We start from the raw sequence: 19602 nt of genomic DNA on the forward strand, positions 1-19602 counted from the left end.
AAATGGGGTGAAAACCCACTGACTTAACATTAGGAGCATTTTATTGATCTGTCCTTGCAAATGTAAACTTAAAGGTCATTTTTAAAAAAATATTTATTTACTCATTTGGTCAAAAATGTACAAATTAAACCCTCAGTTCTCCTTAATTAAAAGCCAATTATGCTCCATGTAAGATCATACTGTGGAAAATACCCAAGGGACATCAAAGGAACCATTGCAGGTATTTCTACAACAGGACATCAGCGGCACAGAGGGACTCCACATAAATATTTCATCTTCTCGCCCATGAATTATGCATATTCTATTACACGCCCACATAATATGATGCTCATGTCAATTTGGAGGTCCATTGCTCTACAGGGTGACGGCTATGAAATCCACCTCTCAGGTGAAATGTGATATACCACCGGATGCCTCTGCTTCTACACAGAAGGGCTTATGGGAATTACTGTTTTACTGGAAAACAGGTTGAGGCAGTGGGTCACTGTGTCTGGAAGCGGAGTATCAAGGGAGCTGTTGGGGGCCAGATAATTAAGTACCGGTCAAACCAGATAAGTCATATTGTAGATTAATTATTTGGAATAATCCTTATAATGCATACAGAGATTTATGAATATCAGACATCTAATGCTAGATAGGGAGGTGCGAGAAATTAAAATACAGTTTATAATATGATTTGTTCCTAATAAATTATATAATTTTGACTTTCGAGGGCAAGATAAAAAACCACTACAATTAATTGAATTTTGTTTAAATTGTATATTGGATCCATATGTTCTGCCTTATGATTAATCATAAGGGTTGAAAGATAAACTAGATTTCCACATTTTCCAAAGAAAATTTAAGTGCTTGTCAGTCCAAATCTCACTGCCTTGAAGTACTAAGTATCTTCTCAGTATCTCAGTACTAAGGCAGCGGTTGCAAAGCTGTTTTGAGCGGTTCTAATGTTGCTATGTGCAACATTACTAGGTAGTTGCTTACTTGCTCAAGTCAAAATAGCCCAGCTCCAAAAACTCTGTTATTCTGGTCACAATAGTAATAGTGATGCTTGTCTTAGTAGTACCACCAAAAACTGAGGAAGCATAAGCAAACCTGGGTACATAACAGAAAATTAATAAATTATTGCAGACTTGCATGCACAAACACATGGACATGCTAGATTTATTTCAGTGGCTTCCACCTTCCCCCATGACGAGGAACACATGACCACTGACATGAAGACCAATCACGCTCTGGACCAAACAACACACTCAGAATTAGCCTTTCAACCAATCAGCTGAACCCCAGGGCCCTTAGGATTGTGTTTTACTGTGATCCTCATGCACCATTATTTGAATATATTTGCATACATTGACTACACAGAACCCAGTAGCCCATAGGATGTTAGCTTTGTCTTTATCTCGAACCGAGGTTGAAGAAAATTGCTTAATAAATGAACATATATAAGCTAGTAATCTATATATAATATTATAAATATTTAAATATCTTTTGGTAATTCATGTTTGTTCAATACACTAGCCAATGTTAATTTACATTACTTGGAATGTTAAAAAATATTATACTTTTATTTAATTGTATTTAATATATATATATATATATATATATATATATATATATATATTAATCGCATCCAAAATAAAAGTTTGTTTACATAATATACGTGTGTACTGTGTATTTTTATGTATATATAAATACACACATATGAATGCATATATTTAACAAAAATATATTTATATATAAAAATTTATATTCATATATAAATATATATACATGTAAATATTTCTTACATATATACATGTATGCGTGTGTATTTATATATACATAATAAACATACAGAGTACACACTGTGAACATATATTATGTAAACAAAACTTTTATTTTTGATGCAATTAATTGTTTGACAGCACTAATATATATATATATATATATATATAAACAATAATATGCAAAATATTAAACATTAAACAAGATTAAGAAATGCTAGTTTATGATACCTAATGTCTTAACTGTATTAAATGTAAATAACCTGAACCATATTGTAAAGTGTTACCCTTATTTTTACATTGTTGTCAACAACTACACTATATATTTGACAAATGGCTATGCTTTCACGGGTCAAACAGTTATTTTTCACAGTATTTTAAGCAAACGGGTCATTACTGATGGCATCGGGCATTTGCTTCTCGCTTGCATTTTGTCATTTTATCAGTAAACTTTTCAGCCTGCATTTCAAGCGAGCCGCCATGAAATCCAGGAGAGGAAATTAAAGCTCTTTGTGTTGCCATGGTGCTGGTAGACTGACAGAACAAGAAGCAGGGGAGGGATTTAGGAAGAAGGGGGAGGGTCATGAAAGCATGCAGTCCTGTGATTGGCTGAGGCCGTGTCACATGTGACCTTTGGAATGCTAATGCCTAGATTCCCCCCCCTACTTTCTCTCTCTCTGCTCTGCGGTACAGCTTAACAGCACAAACACAACCCAGAAATGGTGTAGGATAGCAGGAAAGCAGGACGTAATCCAATCCTAGGAAGGAAAGGCAAAGCCAAAGCGTAAGGTAGGCATTATTTATGTGCATGTTGTTAAATTCCTTCCTTCTTGTGGTTCTTAAACAAGGTAGGAGGGGATTAGGGAGAAGGAATGTGTTTGTTTTCTTACTGCATGCTTCCAGACCTGTTTCAAAGAAGCCAGTCCAGATCTGACAGCTCGAGGGACGACAATGTGGATGTGAGGGCACTGGCCTGCTGTTGGCAAACCTGTGTATACAAAATACACTTTTATTAAGACTGCAATCCTATTTCGTAACACAAAACCTGCCATCTTTGTGTATAAAGATTTTGGGAATTCTAGAATGCATAACACATTATTTACTTAAGATTCATTTCAAATTCAAAGGACGATAGGAATATTATAAGGCCACAGGATTAAAGAATTGGTTACAAAACAGGCTATCTGAAGGATATTCCTTTAAAGGTCAGTTTCTTTCACGCCAAATATATATGTATGTGCATCCGAGACTCCCATGTAGACTAGAGTCTGGGGTCAGGAACGGGTCATTGTGCCCTTGGCATTCCGTGTGACCCACATTAGGCCAGATTATATAGAATGGATACCATGTGAATAAGTGCACCAGACCACAGTGCAATTGGATGATTGCGTACATGTGCGTGTACGTTCAAACTGCTCTTGCCTTTAGTACTTCCAGTTTGGTGATTCAGCCAAATAACAACACAGCTGGATTAGAACGAGAGACGCAAATCATTCCAAACCAGATCCTGTAAGAAAAAACCTTCTGAATTGTATTAAATCCAGAACATTCTGATCTGAGTCCCAAACATGCAAAATCACACTCTGTTTAATGGAATTCTTATGCTGCCATTTGGTTCAGGTCATTTGCCTTTAAAACAAACTCACTTACCTTATTTTTGTCCTGTGTGCTTTGATGACTTATGCTAGGTGTGTTCAGGTCATTTATTGTTGCTGTAAATCAACCAGTTTCACATAGTGTAAAGAAAAGCGTTTAACGTCTAATTATATATTGACATCACTTGCCTCAGCACTTCCATCAATCTCTGACTGGACAGTTCTGTTTGAGTTCTGATTGGTTGTTCTAAAGAGACTAAAATCAGTGATCTAGACTGTAAAATTACACATTTAGAATCAAAGTATCAAATTTTAACTAGTTTTACATAATCTGAAGAAAATTTGAGTGCTGCTTCACCATGCAATAGCACACCTCTCTTCAACAAAACACATAATCTGAGGAATCATTCATGCCCATAACACAATTAATATGAGTAATAATAGTGATGCCTGACCTAGCAAATACAGTCTCTGTTAAAGAATCTGCCTGTCAGTCCAGCCATCCATTCTTTAATCCAGAAGCTTTTTCTCAAGCTGTCTGTTAAAGTGCTTTTATTAAATAAACCATCTTCCCTCCTTTGTGCAGTGACCCAGAATTCTTGTGAGTGGGACTGAAGGTTAATTGCACTGGGAGCCTGGTTGTGTGCGCTTACTCTAACGTGCCGATTACTTGAAGGAATTAGGGCTTTGAGTGTCTCAGGTTTAACCCAGAGTCAAAGACGGATCCCTCAGTGTGTATATAAACGTGTTTACCTGCCTAAAATTTTAGTCCATGTTGTCCCCGTAGATACAATCTCCCAGCTTAATTAAAGAAGTTGAAATGTAACTTACATGCTCTCAGATTCACTGACAAGTCCACATGATGTTCTCCATGGGCTGCATCACTGACAGACGCGTGTTCCTGTGCTGACGTATACATTCTCCAGGCCAGCCACAGAGGTGTTCTGCTTAGTAGCATTCTGACATTCAAGACAAGAGATGTTATACTCTAGGAACACGGGCTGGTTTTTCAAACACTTGTCCAAAATCCTTGGCTTAACAAAAAAAAAAAAAAAAAAAAAGGTGTGTGATTCAGTGTAAAAGCAATGGCACCACAGTTTTTCTACAAACTGCTTACTACAAGGTATATGAATATTGGCATCTGATGTGGAACTTTTAAAAAAGAGCTGCCTGGAATTTATTTTTTATTTTTTATAATTAAAAGTGCAATTTTACACCATTTAAACATGCATAATAGACTAGTGTAGTATACATGTAGTATCACACAAAGCAAAAATGTTCAGTTAATGTAGAAAGCCATTGCATAAATGCGCTATTCACAGTCACCTATAATTAATTTACTACAAAAATGTCCAATAACAGGGGGTTTACTAAGACAGAGTTAGTAGTATTTGGCTGGTCATGTGAACATCTCATGAGAGTACGGTATACATGATTTTAAACAAATCAAATGAAGAAAAAAATGAGGATACAATTACACCTTTAATTTAATTGTTGATGTTTTAATGAAGGAGACAATGAAGGAAACAAAACTATACTAGCCATATAAAAAAAAAATCACCTAACAACCACCGGCAACATCATTATTTTTTTTTTTTTTACAATCATTATAAGGTTTGTGGTTCCAGAGGTGCTCATTACTGACATTCATATCCTCCTTCCCATTAATAAGTATGAGGGGCCTCCTCTGTAACCCATTTTAGTGGTCATCATCAGTGTACTATATTCACAGCCTTCTTAGGGAGAGTTAATCCATCTCCGCTGCATTGATGCTGCGGATCTGCTGAGGGAAATAGAGTCACTTGGGAATGTCTGTCTGGGGCCGTAGCGGCTCTACTGCCACAGAATGAGGTACCAAAGGGACACCAATTAACTGAGTCTCAGAGGAGAAAGAAAAGAGAGCAGGATGGAAAGAAGGTGAAAGAGGGTTACGGTGAGACTGTTCACTGCCATTAGTCAAGCAAAGCCCACCGGCACCAGCAAGTGTTCTATGGCTGTGATTTGTGTTCTAAGGCTGTGCATATCTCAACTGCTTGATTGCTTGTATCGTTGCAAAATGTAAACTATATTATCGCCCAGCTCTAATCTGCTTAATGCAACTATAAGACATGAAGATATTAATGTATTATAAACATTAACAGCATAATTTTCTGCATTGAAACAACATACAGTATATTGTGAAAAGCACTACAAAAATAAGATTTGAATTGAATTTGAATGGTATGCAAATTAATGCATACAGATTGATGCATGATTCAATTTAGTTTAAACATAGGACAGTTTGATATTTTGTATTTAATATACAGATGGACAGTTTATTGGTGACCATAACATATTCATCATATTAATTTATTGGAATCAGACTGATTTTATAAGCAAATGATTTTTTCAAACAATTTACTTCTTTCAAATCCAGGATTTCAAATTAAAATAAGTAATAAAATAAATGATAAATTAAAAAATAGTATAAAATAAAAAATATTATATATGTTAAAAATGAATAACATAATAATAATAATAATAGTAAACAAAAATACAAAGTATATAAAATAAAATACAAATAAAATAATGTATGATTAAAATGTAAAGATATATGAAATAAAAAAATAATACATTTAAACTTAAAATTAGTATAAAATGTAATATATATATATATATATATATATATATATATATATACACCAATCAGGCATAACATTATGACCTGATTGTTATGCCTGGTGAAGTGAATAACACTGATTCTCTCTTCATCACAGCACCTGTTAGTGGGTGGGATATATTAGGCAGCAAGTGAACATTTTGTCCTCAAAGTTGATCTGTTAGAAGCAGGAAAAATGGGCAAGCGTAAGGATTTGAGCGAGTTTGACAAGGGCCAGATTGTGATGGCTGGACGACTGGGTCAGAACATCTCCAAATCTGCAGCTCTTGTGGGGTGTTTCTGGTCTGCAGTGGCCAGTTTCTGCCAAAAGTGGTCCAAGGAAGGAACAGTGGTGAACAGGCCGCTGGTCATAGGCCACCAAGGCTCACTGATGCACGTGGGGAGCGAAGGCTGGCCCGTGTGGTCCGATCCAACAGACGAGCTACCGTAGCTCAAATTGGTCAAGAAGTTAATGCTGGTTCAGATAGAAAGGCGTCAGAATACACAGTGCATCGCAGTTTGTTGTGTATGGGGCTGCATAGCTGCAGACCAGTCAGGGTGCCCATGCTGACCCCTGTCCACTGCCGAAAGCACCAACAGTGGACACGTGAGCATCAGAACTGGACCACGGAGCAATGGAAGAAGGTGGCCTGGTCTGATCAATCACGTTTTCTTTTACATCACGTGGATGGCCAGTTGCATGTGCGTCGCTTACCTGGGGAACACATGGCACCAGGACGCACTATGGGAAGAAGGAAGCCAGCGAAGGCAGTGTGATGCTTTGGCCAATGTTCTGCTGGGAAACCTTGGGCCCTGCCATCCATGTGAATGTTACTTTGACACGTACCACCTACCTAAGTATTGTTGCAGACCATGTACACCCTTTCATGGAAACAGTATTCCCTGGTAGCTGTGGCCTCTTTCAGCAGGATAATGCGGCCTGCCACAAAGCAAAAATGGTTCAGGAATGGTTTGAGGAGCTGTTGACTTGGCCTCCAAATTCCCAGATCTCAATCCAATCGAGCATCTGTGGGATGCGCTGAACAAGCAAGTCCAATCCATGGAGGCTCCACCTCACAACTTACAGGACTTAAAGGATCTGCTGCTACATCTTGGTGCCAGATACTACAGCACACCTGCACACCTCTCTAGTGGAGTCCATGCCTCGACGGGTCAGGGCTGTTTTGGCAGCAAAAGGGGGACCGACACAATATTAGGAAGGTGGTCATAAAGTTATGCCTGATCGGTGTATAATATATATAGCAAAAACTTCTGCATCTGTCAGTAGACCCATTAATCAGCATCAAACATTCATGGGACAAAAGTGCAAAAAACCTCACTGATGAGATATCCGAGCATTGACCTCCATCAGATCACCAGTGCTCTTACCAATATAACAGCAAACAGACTTATCACTGACAGACTGAGGTTTACAGCAGTCGATTAAATGCGCTAAATGAGTCCAAATTTAGTGATGTGAGAGACACCATGAAATCAGCATTCCTCCATCTCTCAATGCTCTCGCATCTGTCCTCGCCCCCTCCGCCCCTCCCGATGGCTGCCCACCCCCGCCTCATTTCCCTGCCCCCCACTCATTTCATGCTGAGTGGATGAGTGAGTAACTAATATGGATCAGACCCAGACCAGACAGACAGCAGCACCCCCATCCCATCCCAGTTTACTGCCTCATCCTCATCTGTCCCTCTTGATTTTCCTGTCTATATCTTTTCCTTTCTCATCCAATATTCCCAGTGTTTCTTTTTCTCTGTTCACTCTCATTCTTTCTATCCTCTGTCTTCTGAATGGATGTAGCACATGTAGAAATGATGATGGAACAAGGGAGGGAAGGTGATAAACAACATAAAGAGAAAGAATGAACAACAATGCCAAAAAACAGAATGGAAAGAAAAAAAAAGGGGTGTGAAATCAATCCCCGGTCTTCCCATTCTGTTTTTTGCAGTCACCTTCCTTCTGTCCATCCCTTCTGTTCATGTTGTTTCCACCTTGCCTACCTTGTTTCATCCTCTTCATTCCTTCTCTAACCTTCCTTCTTCCACCTTAATATACCCGGCCCCACCAGAAGCTAATCTATATGCTAATAAGAAGATGGCAATCAATGACGTTCATGCCCGTCTGTGTGCAATCAATGTGATATTATATGAGAGAGTCCAGATGAAGGAATACATTTCAGAATAACACAGCCCAGAGGTATTACACAATAAGTGCCTCAATTTACTTTTCACGACAGTGGCGTTTTTATCTCCTCCTCCAAGGTCAGAAAGGCCCCCTTGTATGTATATTTTCAATTTAGTAAGGCCTCTTCAGAATGACCAGAATCGTCTTTTGTTGTGCCCTGATTTAAGCAGGCCCCAAAATCTATTCACCTTCTGTAGCACATACTCCAGTTTAAATTTGAATAACACATCAGCTGCATGCGGTCTATTTTTCATGAGTGTGTGGTTTGATTGGGATTGCCACAGCAGTTGGGGGTATTTACCCTTTGCTAAGTGATGCTCTAATCACTGACTATTAAGAGGCAGCTTCATCAGCACACAACACTTAATCAACCAAGACTGTGAACTGCAGTGTTTTCCTACTTCACCACGTCTGCACTTGGTGTCTGCTTTGTCTTTGTTTTTAGCACTGCCTTTAATTACAACAATTTCCTTCACTAGAATGTTACATTTGCTTAAAACTGAAGAGTGCTATTTGCTCCAATAAAACTCACTGCCACAACGTAGGTGTGAGTGGTTGCCAGGGTGTTGCTATGCAGTTGTTAGAGTGTTCTGAGTGGTTGCTAGGATGTTGCCATGCTGTTTCTAAGGTATTCTTAATGATTGCTTAATTAGAAGACTGCTATGTAGCTAGGTATTCTATATTATTGCTAGGATGTTGCTCTGCGGTTTCTAAGTTAATCTGGGTGGCTACAAGGACATTGCTAGGTGGTTGCTAGTGTATTATGGGTGTCTTGTTCTAAAGGAAAAAGCAGTGAGCTAAAATAAACTCGCCAGGATGCCAGGGTGTTTTAGCATAGGATCATGTTTGTAGCATAAACAGTTTGGGATGACTCGCAAGCCAAATTTTAATACACAAATTTAGGGGTTTATTGAAATCCCTGACCTTAAAGGGTTAGTACACCCCAAAATGAAATTTCTGTCATTATTTACTTACCCTCATGTCGTTCCAAACCCGCAAGACCTTCGTTCATCTTCGGAACACAAATTAAGATAATTTTGATGAAATCCGAGAGGTTTTTTATCTCCCATAGAAAGCAACGAAATTATGTCAACTGTGTACGAAACTGACAGGGTAGAGAGGAAATTGTTGAATAAAGTCGTTATTTTTGTTTTGTTTTTGCGCACAAAAAGTATTCTTGTCGCTTCATAACATTACGGTTGAACCACTACTTTACTACTTTTTTACTACTTTTCTTGACCTTGAATGTGGTAATTTCGTTGCTTTCTATGGGAGATAAACCTCTTGGATTTCATCAAAAATATCTTAATTTGTGTTCTGAAGATGAACGAAGGTCTTGCGGGTTTGGAACGACATGAGAGTGAGTGATTAATGACAGAAATTTCATTTTTGGATCAACTAACCCTTTAAGTATTATCAACAATAATAATGATTGTATTGACAATGATAAAATTATCTATCAGGTTTATATTTCTAAATACATTTAAACATCCATAGAAAGTATGACATTTTCACCCAGGTCTTTTTTTTTCTGGGACAGACCTTTTCCTCTGTTTTGGCAGTACAAATCATCACCGGTGAATATTCTGGTGGTGCTTATAGAGGGGGATAAAAAATCATTACCATCTCCCTCATTAGAGAAGAACCAATTGTCCAATCAGCACACAGCTCTGCAATAGGGCTCCAAAAGGCACCCCCAGTTGGCTGTCGCTAGGAAACCACAGAACCGGGGGGTGGGGGTCTCGTATGCGTGTGTTAGATGGAGAGAAATAGGGAGAGAGAAAGAGAGTGTGTGTCTGTGCCTGGCGACTGGGACGGTGGATGCTAGCAGTGATCTGGCAGGATTGGGGTGCAGACCGCACACTAGACAAAGAAGCGTTAGGGTCCTGAGGCATGGGGCTCACCACGGGGCCAAACGGAGCTCGTGCTGCCCCTCAGAAAAGGTAGGAGCTGGGTTTTTGTCTGGGAGGTGGGCCCTAGGCTAACCTGGATGTCTCTGAAATCTCTCAGTGCATGCATATTGATGCATGTTGGTTTTCTATGTGATGCATTTCCATCCTCATCCTTCCATCTTATCAAACATCCCTTTAACTTTTCTCTCTCCTGGAATGGTCTGTTAGTTAGTTCTGTGTTTTGGAATTACTGACAGACTTATTTTTAGCTCTGCTAAAGGTGACAGTGCATTTAATAGTTGTGTTTAAACTGTACTCTCATTGGTGGGATGCATATGGTTGGTTGGTCTGGAAGCCTCTGAGGGGCCCGGGACTTGGACTCAACATAACCGCTTCCCTCTCATTAGCAGACCCAATCAGCTGCTAAATGTGAACTAAGCAGGCTTTAATCATGAATGCATGCGTTTCCATGACGCATTTCCACCATAGCATGTTCTGGTGTTACTATAGAACCCTGCTCATAACATCTGAAAAGGTTGTGATGGGGTTACTACCATACTACACCATGTACTATTTCTGCAGTATTAAGTATGTATACTTAGTATGCAATATGCAAACTTTCTGAATGCATGAAATACCCAGAGACTGCCAAGCATTAATAAAACAATGTTTTAAACAAAATGGGATTAAAATAGCAAAAGAAAAAACTGGCTGTTATTCGTTGAATTAAGTGAAGTAGTGTGGTCATGTGACATTGAGCATACAGTTTGAAACATATACTTGTATATATGAGCAGTATAAAATACGCTAAATGTGTGTGTGTGCGTGTATATATATATATATATATATATATATACACACACACATATATCCATACATATATATATATTTAACCTTGAACATTTCATTCACTATAGTTTAAAAAATGGTAATAAAATATGACAAGATCTCAGAGTTAAACTGTGTGAGAAAAAAAAATAATCTTAATTATGTCAGATAACACTTAAGCAAAACATGGTCAGGTCAAAGTGTCTGAATAATTTTTGGTTCCAAATTTTTATCAATTTTACTGGTAGTCCACTGTATCAAGTATTTTTGGGTATAATATGTCACAGTTTACTTTATTTTGCTATCCTCACTTACATAAATGAACTATAGTGTCCTGCACCTACTAGTAAAAATATACAAAAAATATCAAAAACATCTGAATAATTTTTGGTTTGACTGTATATATATATATATACACACATACACATAATAATAATACATGTGCTACTACAGAAAACAGTATGCAGTAAGTAGCATGCCAGTATATGCCACTGCGAACCCAGCAAAGTCAACTTGTGCAAAAGCCAGCCTCTTTGCTTTTGTACAACGTTTAATAATATCCTAATTCTGTAACCATGTTTTCAGATGTCCCTATGGCCCTTCCATTAATGCATATTAATGAGGCTCCGGACTTATATTTAGATTATCTAATTACAATGCCCAACTCCATTAGTTCTTTGGAGCGCAGGAAATGGCTTAGGGGGAGGGCTCATTGATATTACACCATCTCGGCGAAATAACAGACCTAGAAAGGGGGGAGGCATAATGGTTTGTTGTGGGTAAAAAGGGGGGTGATTTGGGGTAGCTGGGAAAGGGGTGTAGAGTGTGCGGGGTTAGTGGCTCTCAACCACGTGTGTGAGTAATTAAATGAGTATAATTGAAACCATGCCACACTTCCCCTCTGAAACTACACCCCCCACTCCGTCCCAACACTTGTTCTTTCTGTGCCCCATCTCAATCCCATTACCACTTTCTATGCCTGAATAACAAACCCCAAAAGACAGAAAGGAAAGGAGAGGAGAGTCATTTAACAACAGTGCCTATGGCGACTCCAGTGATGAGATTTAGATGGGTGAACCCTCAGCTCAGGCACCTATTTTTCATTCATTAGCCCTGATTACATGCTTAATGTTTGTATGATGGGACGAACAGACATATGATTCTCTTGTGATACTTATATTTATGTCAATTTTAAAGAATATTCCAGGTTCAAAACAAGCTCTATTCACCACATCTGTGACATGTTGGTTACCACAGAAAATGAGTCACACTCTGTATAAAAACAGGCATCATGTTTACAGTAAAGCACTTACGATGGAAGTGCTTTCTAAATGCAGAAATGTGCAGCTCGTTTTACACACACACAGGGTCGGTATGATTTTTAAATGTTGTTTAAAGAAGTCTATTATTGTAACGAAGGCTGCATTTAAAAAATAAAGTAAAAACAGTAATATTGTGAAACATTACAATTTAAAATAACTTTTCTATAGAAATCTATTGTTTTTATTATAAAAAAAAGTTGTAAACAGTTATTCTGCTTGCTTTTTTATGGAAACCATGGTACAATGTTTTTCAGGATTCTTCAATGAATAGAAAGTTCAAAAGAACAGAATTATTTGAAAAATATAATTTTTTTTTGTAACAATAGAAATGTCTTTACTGTCACTTTTGGTCATTTAATGCATCCTTGCTGAATAAAAGTACAAATTTCTTTAAAAGAAATACTGATCCTGATTGTAAGAAGTGGGACTACTTTTCTAGGAGGATGAACTTTCTGGATAAACTGATTATGCATCAACAATGTCATTCCTGTGGATGGATTTTTTGTAAACAAACAGTCCTTTCTTGTTTAGCAAGTTTTGTAGGATATCAAAAGTGGATGTAAAGTTGCAGAGACAAGGTTAGTTAGTGATTTAATTACATTAGTCTCATGTTAGCAAGTACATAATATTTGAGATTTATGGCTATACTTTCAAAATAACTTTGTTATTCTGGTGCATACTGGTTTCTTGACCCATATACTTCCGTTGTAAGTGCATTACTGTAAATGGAAATTAAATTAAGTTTAAATTATCTGACTGTGGTAAAAGACAACCTGCTAACAAGCTTAGTTTGTATTGAACCCAGATGTTTTAATAATAATAAAAAGATTGAACCAAAAAAAGTAATGTTTTGTTGATGCAAGTTTTGTTTGGCATCCTTTAATGTGGTGCTGTATCGCATCTTGACATGGGCAACTCTTCTTCTGTCTTATCGATCTTCCACGGCCGTCAATGTGGTGGTAACAGGAGACTGCTGAAAAAAAGATTTACTGAAATGTAACATTAAAATCAATGGGATGAACTCAAATGCAATTATAATGTAATTTTCATCAAAGTACAGTATGTGAATGAAGTAATGTTAACATCTGTGGATACCAACTCAGAACTTTATGTGTTTGTATTTTGCTCTTCCCCCCTCTTTTTATCTACCTTTACAAGTACTGTGAAGGTATCAAATGGTATTACCATGGTACATTGCCATTTAACATACTATTTAATTATTGTCATATATACATAGACCATGGCATTTACATGATACTCCAAAGTATTTCAAAGAATATTATGGTATTACCATGGTGCATGTTCAAAAAACACGGCACTACCCTGGTACTCTTTTTGTTAGCGCATCACATTTCTTAACTATCAGCTAGAAACTGTGGTATTTTATTCTGATACCATCATTGTTCTATGGAAGAGAATTTTAGCAACAGGAGTTTTCAAATTCTTGTTCTCTGTCTCTCTCAGCTTGCGTCGAGTTTGGCAGCGGGGCGGTCGTGGTTCAAAGGTGAGGCATCGGGGCGGGACAATGGAGGGTGAGCAGAGCACTCCTGCCTCCAGTGCCAGCAGCACTACGGGGACCAGTACCTCCACCACAAACTCCACGGGCACCACCAGTGCCTCCACTGCCAGCACTGTCATCTCCACCAGCAGCAGCACGAGCAGCGGAAGACAGGCCGTTCCACAGATATCTGTATACAGCGGAATACCCGACCGACAGACTGTACAGGTGCGTGAAACAACCATTTGGCAGAATCAATCAATCAGTTTAAATATAGACAACTGAGTTCACAAATACATTGTGTTTATAATGTTTTTGTTCATGTTTACAAACACCACCTTTTTCCATGTCAAACCTTCTTGTATTAATCCAATCACTGCATTGCACCACACATCACTTTTTCTTGCTTAAAGGTTTAATTGACTTCAAGTCCATACTGCCATCTGCTGGTGTGTATATGAAAAGGAAAAGCAGATTGAGGAGGAAAGACAATGAAGATGCCTCAGAAATATTCATATTCATAATCTTTCCCCGGCTGTGGAATGTGGTGGTTCATTATTGACTCACCTCTCTCAACTTGTAACTTAAATGGCTGGGAATTAGGCACTGTTGCTAGATTTAGTACATTATCACATTCAAGTACATTATCAATAACAATTTTTATTATTTAATAATAATAATATTAATAATAATGTATAGCCCAAATCATATATAAAGTGCTCCACATGACAAATTGAAAAATGGCAACATCCGATCAATCCAAAGTACTTAAATTATTTCAACCTCACCCCCTATGTTCACTTAATTGTGTAAAAAAAAAAATTACATTTCCATCTTTAAAACTGTGGTAATATATATATATATATATATATATATATACACTATATTGCCAAAAGTTTTGGGACTCCTGCCTTTACGTGCACATGAACTTTAATGACATCCCATTCTTAATCCGTAGGGTTTAATATGGAGTTGGCCCACCCTTTGCAGCTATAACAGCCTCAACTCTTCTGGGAAGGCTTTCCACAAGGTTTAGGAGTGTGTTTATGAGAATTTTTGACCATTCTTCTAGAAGCGCATTTGTAAGGTCATGCAGTGATGTTGGCGAGAAGGCCTGGCTCGCAGTCTTCGCTCTAATTCATCCCAAAGGTGTTCTGTCAGGTTGAGGTCAGGACTCTGTGCAGGCCAGTCAAGTTCCTCCACACCAAACTCGCTCATCCATGTCTTTATGGACCTTGCTTTGTGCACTGGTGCGCAGTCATGTTGGAACAGGAAGGGGCCATCCCCAAACTGTTCCCACAAAGTTGGGAGCATGAAATTGTCCAAAATGTCTTGGTATGCTGAAGCATTAAGAGTTCCTTTCACTGGAACTAAGGGGCCAAGCCCAACCCCTGAAAAACAACCCCACACCATAATCCCCCCTCCACCAAACATTACACTTGACACAATGCAGTCAGGCAAGTACCGTTCTCCTGGCAACCGCCAAACCCAGACTCGTCCATCAGATTGCCAGACAGAGAAGCGCGATTCGTCACTCCAGAGAACACGTCTTCACTGCTCAGTCCAGCAGACTTCACAGTCCAGTGGCGGCGTGCTTTACACCACTGCATCTGATGCTTTGCATTGCACTTGGTGATGTAAGGCTTGGATGCAGCTGCTCGGCCATGGAAACCCATTCCATTAAGCTCTCTACACACTGTTCTTGAGCTAATCTGAAGGCCACACGAAGTTTGGAGGTCTGTAGCTATTGACTCTGCAGAAAGTTGGCGACTTCATGCGCTGACCCCGCTCTGTGATTTTACGTGGCCTACCACTTCGTGGCTGAGTTGCTGTTGTTCCCAAATGCTTCCACTTTGTTATGATACCACTAACAGTTGACCGTGGAATATTTAGTAGTGAGGAAATTTCACGAATGGACTTATTGCACAGGTGGCAACCTATCACGGTACCACGCTTGAATTCACTGAGCTCCTGAGAGCGACCCATTCTTTCACAAATGTTTGTAGAAGCAGATTGCATGCCTAGGTGCTTGATTTTATACACCTGTGGCCATGGAAGTGATTAGAACACCAGAATTCAATGATTTGGAGGGGTCTTCCAATACTATTTGAAATATAGTAATATATATATACCAAGATGTTTTCAGGCCATTTCAAGTTTTTAAATTAGTCTTCCCATCATTTTGTTCATTCCAATTCACGAACGTGCATGAAAACAAGAGACGGGATTTATCGCATAAACCAATCATATCCAATCATAACCAATCACATCACAGCACGATGGAGGCATTGCCTCCTCTCACGTGATTTTCCCCCATTCATTCTCAATCACCACCCAACAAACCCACTGCATGCTGTAGCGGGGCTGTTAAACTCAATGGGCTCAGGGGAGGCAAGAAAGTCGAGGACTCCTGCTGTAACTTTACATGCTGATGTCGCTGTGAGACATTGCTACTTTAGAAAAACTTGTTTTTTTAATGTCACATTTTGTAATATTTGCATTGTTTTATTTTTGTAATATGGATTATTTTCTCATCCAATTTTTTCTAAAGGAGGCACTGCCTCCCTTGCCTCCACTATTATATATATATATATATATATATATATATATATAACAGGAAAGACCCAGCTGCTATAGTCAGAGTAGTCTCAGATCAGTGCATGATCAGACACAAGCAGTATGAACATTAAACTCCATTCAGGCTGCACTTTACTCATGCCAAGACCAAGGGTCAGGATGCCTGTTGCCTAGCAACTGTGCAGTTGTGGGCAGTTCAGTAAGGACATAAAGGATGAGACAAACAGGATGAAGCAGAACATATTATATTGAGCTGGGAGAAAACGATAAGAAGGTACCATCAGTGATGAGACCGATGAACTTATCTACACTATCATCAACATATACTGAAAATGTTGTTTGAGCGTCTGCTATTTGTTCAGGTATTTTGGCATCTTTTGTGATTTTGGTCCGAATGCTTTTTTTCCATGTTGTTATGGGATGTTAGCTCAAGATCAATATTACAGAACTGTTAAAATAGGTAGGTGTTCATTTCTTGTGCACATGGTTTGCAATCATTTTTAAATAACATTATTATTGAATTTTTATATTGGATGTAAAAATATATATTTGGTTGCATATAAATATAAAATGTAACCGTTATCCTATACAATATAAATGTGTTATTGTTTTATTGAGTTCATGTATTAGCATATGTGTATTAACAAGCCTTGTAATACTGTGGTTAATGTTAAACATCTAAATATTAAATTAATTTTATGATAATATAATCATATTAAACATCAGAGATCTAGTTTTCTTTCTAGCTTGTTGCAGTTCATTTTCTGCCCAAAAGGAGGAGACAAATGCTGGAAAAAAACAAAACAGTTGCTCAGGGAACATTAAAAGTTTAGAATTGCAATCTGCCATACAAATATTTGACACCACCTTGAATCACATCATGCAACTTGCAGCTATTTATGATTTAAGTATCAGCTTTGTCTCAGATGTTTCTGTCAAACTTCTTAAGGTGAATACAAGAAACACGTTAGACAATTGTTGACATAGCAAGTATACAGAGCTATAAAACTAATGTAGATCTGTCTTAAACTAAACTGATGAGAAATGGTTGAGTTCATATTGAGATCTCTGACTTTTTTTTTTGCAGACTTTGGTATCTTGGCAAATCTGAGAACAGTTTGAGACACTACTGACAATGTGAGATTACCAAGGTCATTTTCTCAGAAAAAAAAAAATATTGAGACTTGAGCTAATGTCTCCATTTTCACTCAATTTAATCTCATTATTCTCCATGTGAAACAATTGAGATATTAAAGGAGCAGTAAGCGATTTCTGAGAAACACTTGATATTTGAAATCAACCCAAACAAACACACCCCTCCCTTCATTGCTCCTCCTCCAAAATGCAGGAACACGCAATGCAAGAGTGGATGTCTCTTTATAGCTGAAACAAAGCAAAATAATGCTTTGCGAAAAATAAAGTGAAGATGATGAACGAAAAGTGAAGATGATGATGAACGAATGACAAGGAAGAACAAAAAAAAAAAAGAGCATTGTTGTTGTTAGTCACCAGCAGCTCACATTACAATAACAACATATCTTTGTACTGTGAAACATTTCAAAACCAAACTATACGTGTTACTCATGTATAGAGCAGAAACAACGCAACCTCAGGGTGCATTTTCTGGCCTTCCTGCTCAGGTCTCTCCAGCGCTGTAAAGCTTTTCCTCTGAACTTTTCTCTTTTGTAATGTCTCTTAGCCATCTCTCTTTCTACAGTCTTTCTACAAATCTCCCTCTTTTCTCTCAAATCCCCCATCATGAGTGTATACGCCCCCTACTGCTGATTAGCTACAAATGTGTTGTGGTGCTCGGTCTCATCAACTTTCAACAGCGTTTCTCAGAAATCGCTTACTGCACCTTTAAGGAGATCTAATCTGGTTTCTAACTCTTTCTCTGTCTCTCTTGAATGGTAGGTGATCCAGCAGGCTCTAAATAGGCAGCCCAGCACAGCGGCGCAGTATCTACAGCAGATGTATGCGGCTCAACAGCAGCATTTGATGCTGCAAACGGCAGCCCTGCAGCAGCAGCACCTCAGCACAGCGCAGCTCCAGAGCCTCGCAGCGGTGCAGCAGGTCGGTCAGCATGTAGTCTCATATAGCAAGACTACGGCTGGGAAAATAAATCGATGCATCACTCAAGATTTCTGAGATTTCCAGAAGCATTGCGATTCTCTCTCGAATAGATTCTGAGCTTAGGTTTTAACAGAAAATGGCGCTCTAGATTAATTTTTAACCGCACGCTCAAATGCTCATGAAGACGAGCGCTCATGCGTTCAGCTGAGTCTGAGAATATATTTGCACCTCAGAATGCTTTTATGACACAAGATTAATGTAAACAGCCCACTGCACCCTTGTAATTCAACCTTTTCGAACTGTATGAATGATTATTTTACAGAAGGTTCAAGTGGTGTGTGTAAGGAATTGGAAGCAAGCAGAGTACGGCTGTTTCTAAAACACGCAGTGCCACGTGCTGTTAAAAACTAAGCTCAGAATTGATTTGAGAGAGAAATTTGGAAAATGTCAGAATCGATCCAGAATAATTTCTTGATTCGTGATGCACTGATTTATTGTCCCAGCCCTAAGCAAGACATAAGCATAATGCACACAAATACACTCTTACTCTGTGTGTCTGTCATGTTTTCTCCCTCTCAGGCCAGTTTAGCAGCCGGCAGGCAGAATTCAAACCAGAATGGGACCTCATCTACCCAGAGTGGAACATCACAGACCACAGTAAGCTTTTATTTTGATGCATCCATTAAAAATATGCACATTATAATCACGTCAATATCTTGTACTGGTTATGATATTCTGTTTTTGCATGTGACATAACATCCAGGCTGCTCATGTCACAACTCTGTCTCTCTTATTCCCATAGATTAATTTAACCACGTCCCCTGCTGCTGCTCAGCTGATTAGTCGTGCCCAGAGTGTAAACTCCGCCCCCTCTGGGATCTCCCAGCAAGCAGTGTTGCTAGGCAACACCTCAAGCTCCACCCTGACAGCCAGCCAAGCTCAAATGTACCTACGGGCACAGATGGTGAGCACAGCTGTATACTCACAAACACAAGAGTTTTTAATATTTGTGAAGATGTTTTATATACTTTATATATGCCAGAAATAAGTAGGATGAACTCAGCTAAATTAGGCCGCTGATAATTGGTTTAAACAATATATTTTTTTACTCAAGTTCACCCAACCAAAGTTAATGATACACAGTGCAACTTTTTGAGCAATGTTGCAGGGCAATGCTGCCGAGCGATTACGTTTGGGCACTTTCCCATTGAGAATGGGCA

At 38.6% G+C, this 19602-nt stretch overlaps 1 protein-coding gene across 4 annotated transcripts in view; it reads left to right on the top strand.

Moving 5' to 3' along the window:
* Positions 1-2410: 2410 nt before the first annotated feature.
* Positions 2411-19602, top strand: part of phc2b (polyhomeotic homolog 2b (Drosophila)) — a 32408-nt gene continuing 15216 nt past the window's right edge. The window contains exons 1-5 of one of the 4 annotated variants that reach the window (XM_051896718.1): positions 2411-2552; positions 13699-13960; positions 18224-18382; positions 18962-19039; positions 19185-19346. In XM_051896718.1, the coding sequence (XP_051752678.1) occupies positions 13760-13960; positions 18224-18382; positions 18962-19039; positions 19185-19346 (600 nt within the window). In that variant the 5' untranslated portion in view covers positions 2411-2552; positions 13699-13759. Of the gene's footprint in view, positions 2553-10064; positions 10136-13698; positions 13961-16626; positions 16672-18223; positions 18383-18961; positions 19040-19184; positions 19347-19602 lie in introns of those variants that run through there. The other 3 variants (XM_051896720.1, XM_051896717.1, XM_051896719.1) reach the window with 3 other exon arrangements.

This window comes from Ctenopharyngodon idella, chromosome 6, assembly GCF_019924925.1.
Source record: "Ctenopharyngodon idella isolate HZGC_01 chromosome 6, HZGC01, whole genome shotgun sequence".
Lineage (NCBI taxonomy): Eukaryota > Metazoa > Chordata > Actinopteri > Cypriniformes > Xenocyprididae > Ctenopharyngodon > Ctenopharyngodon idella.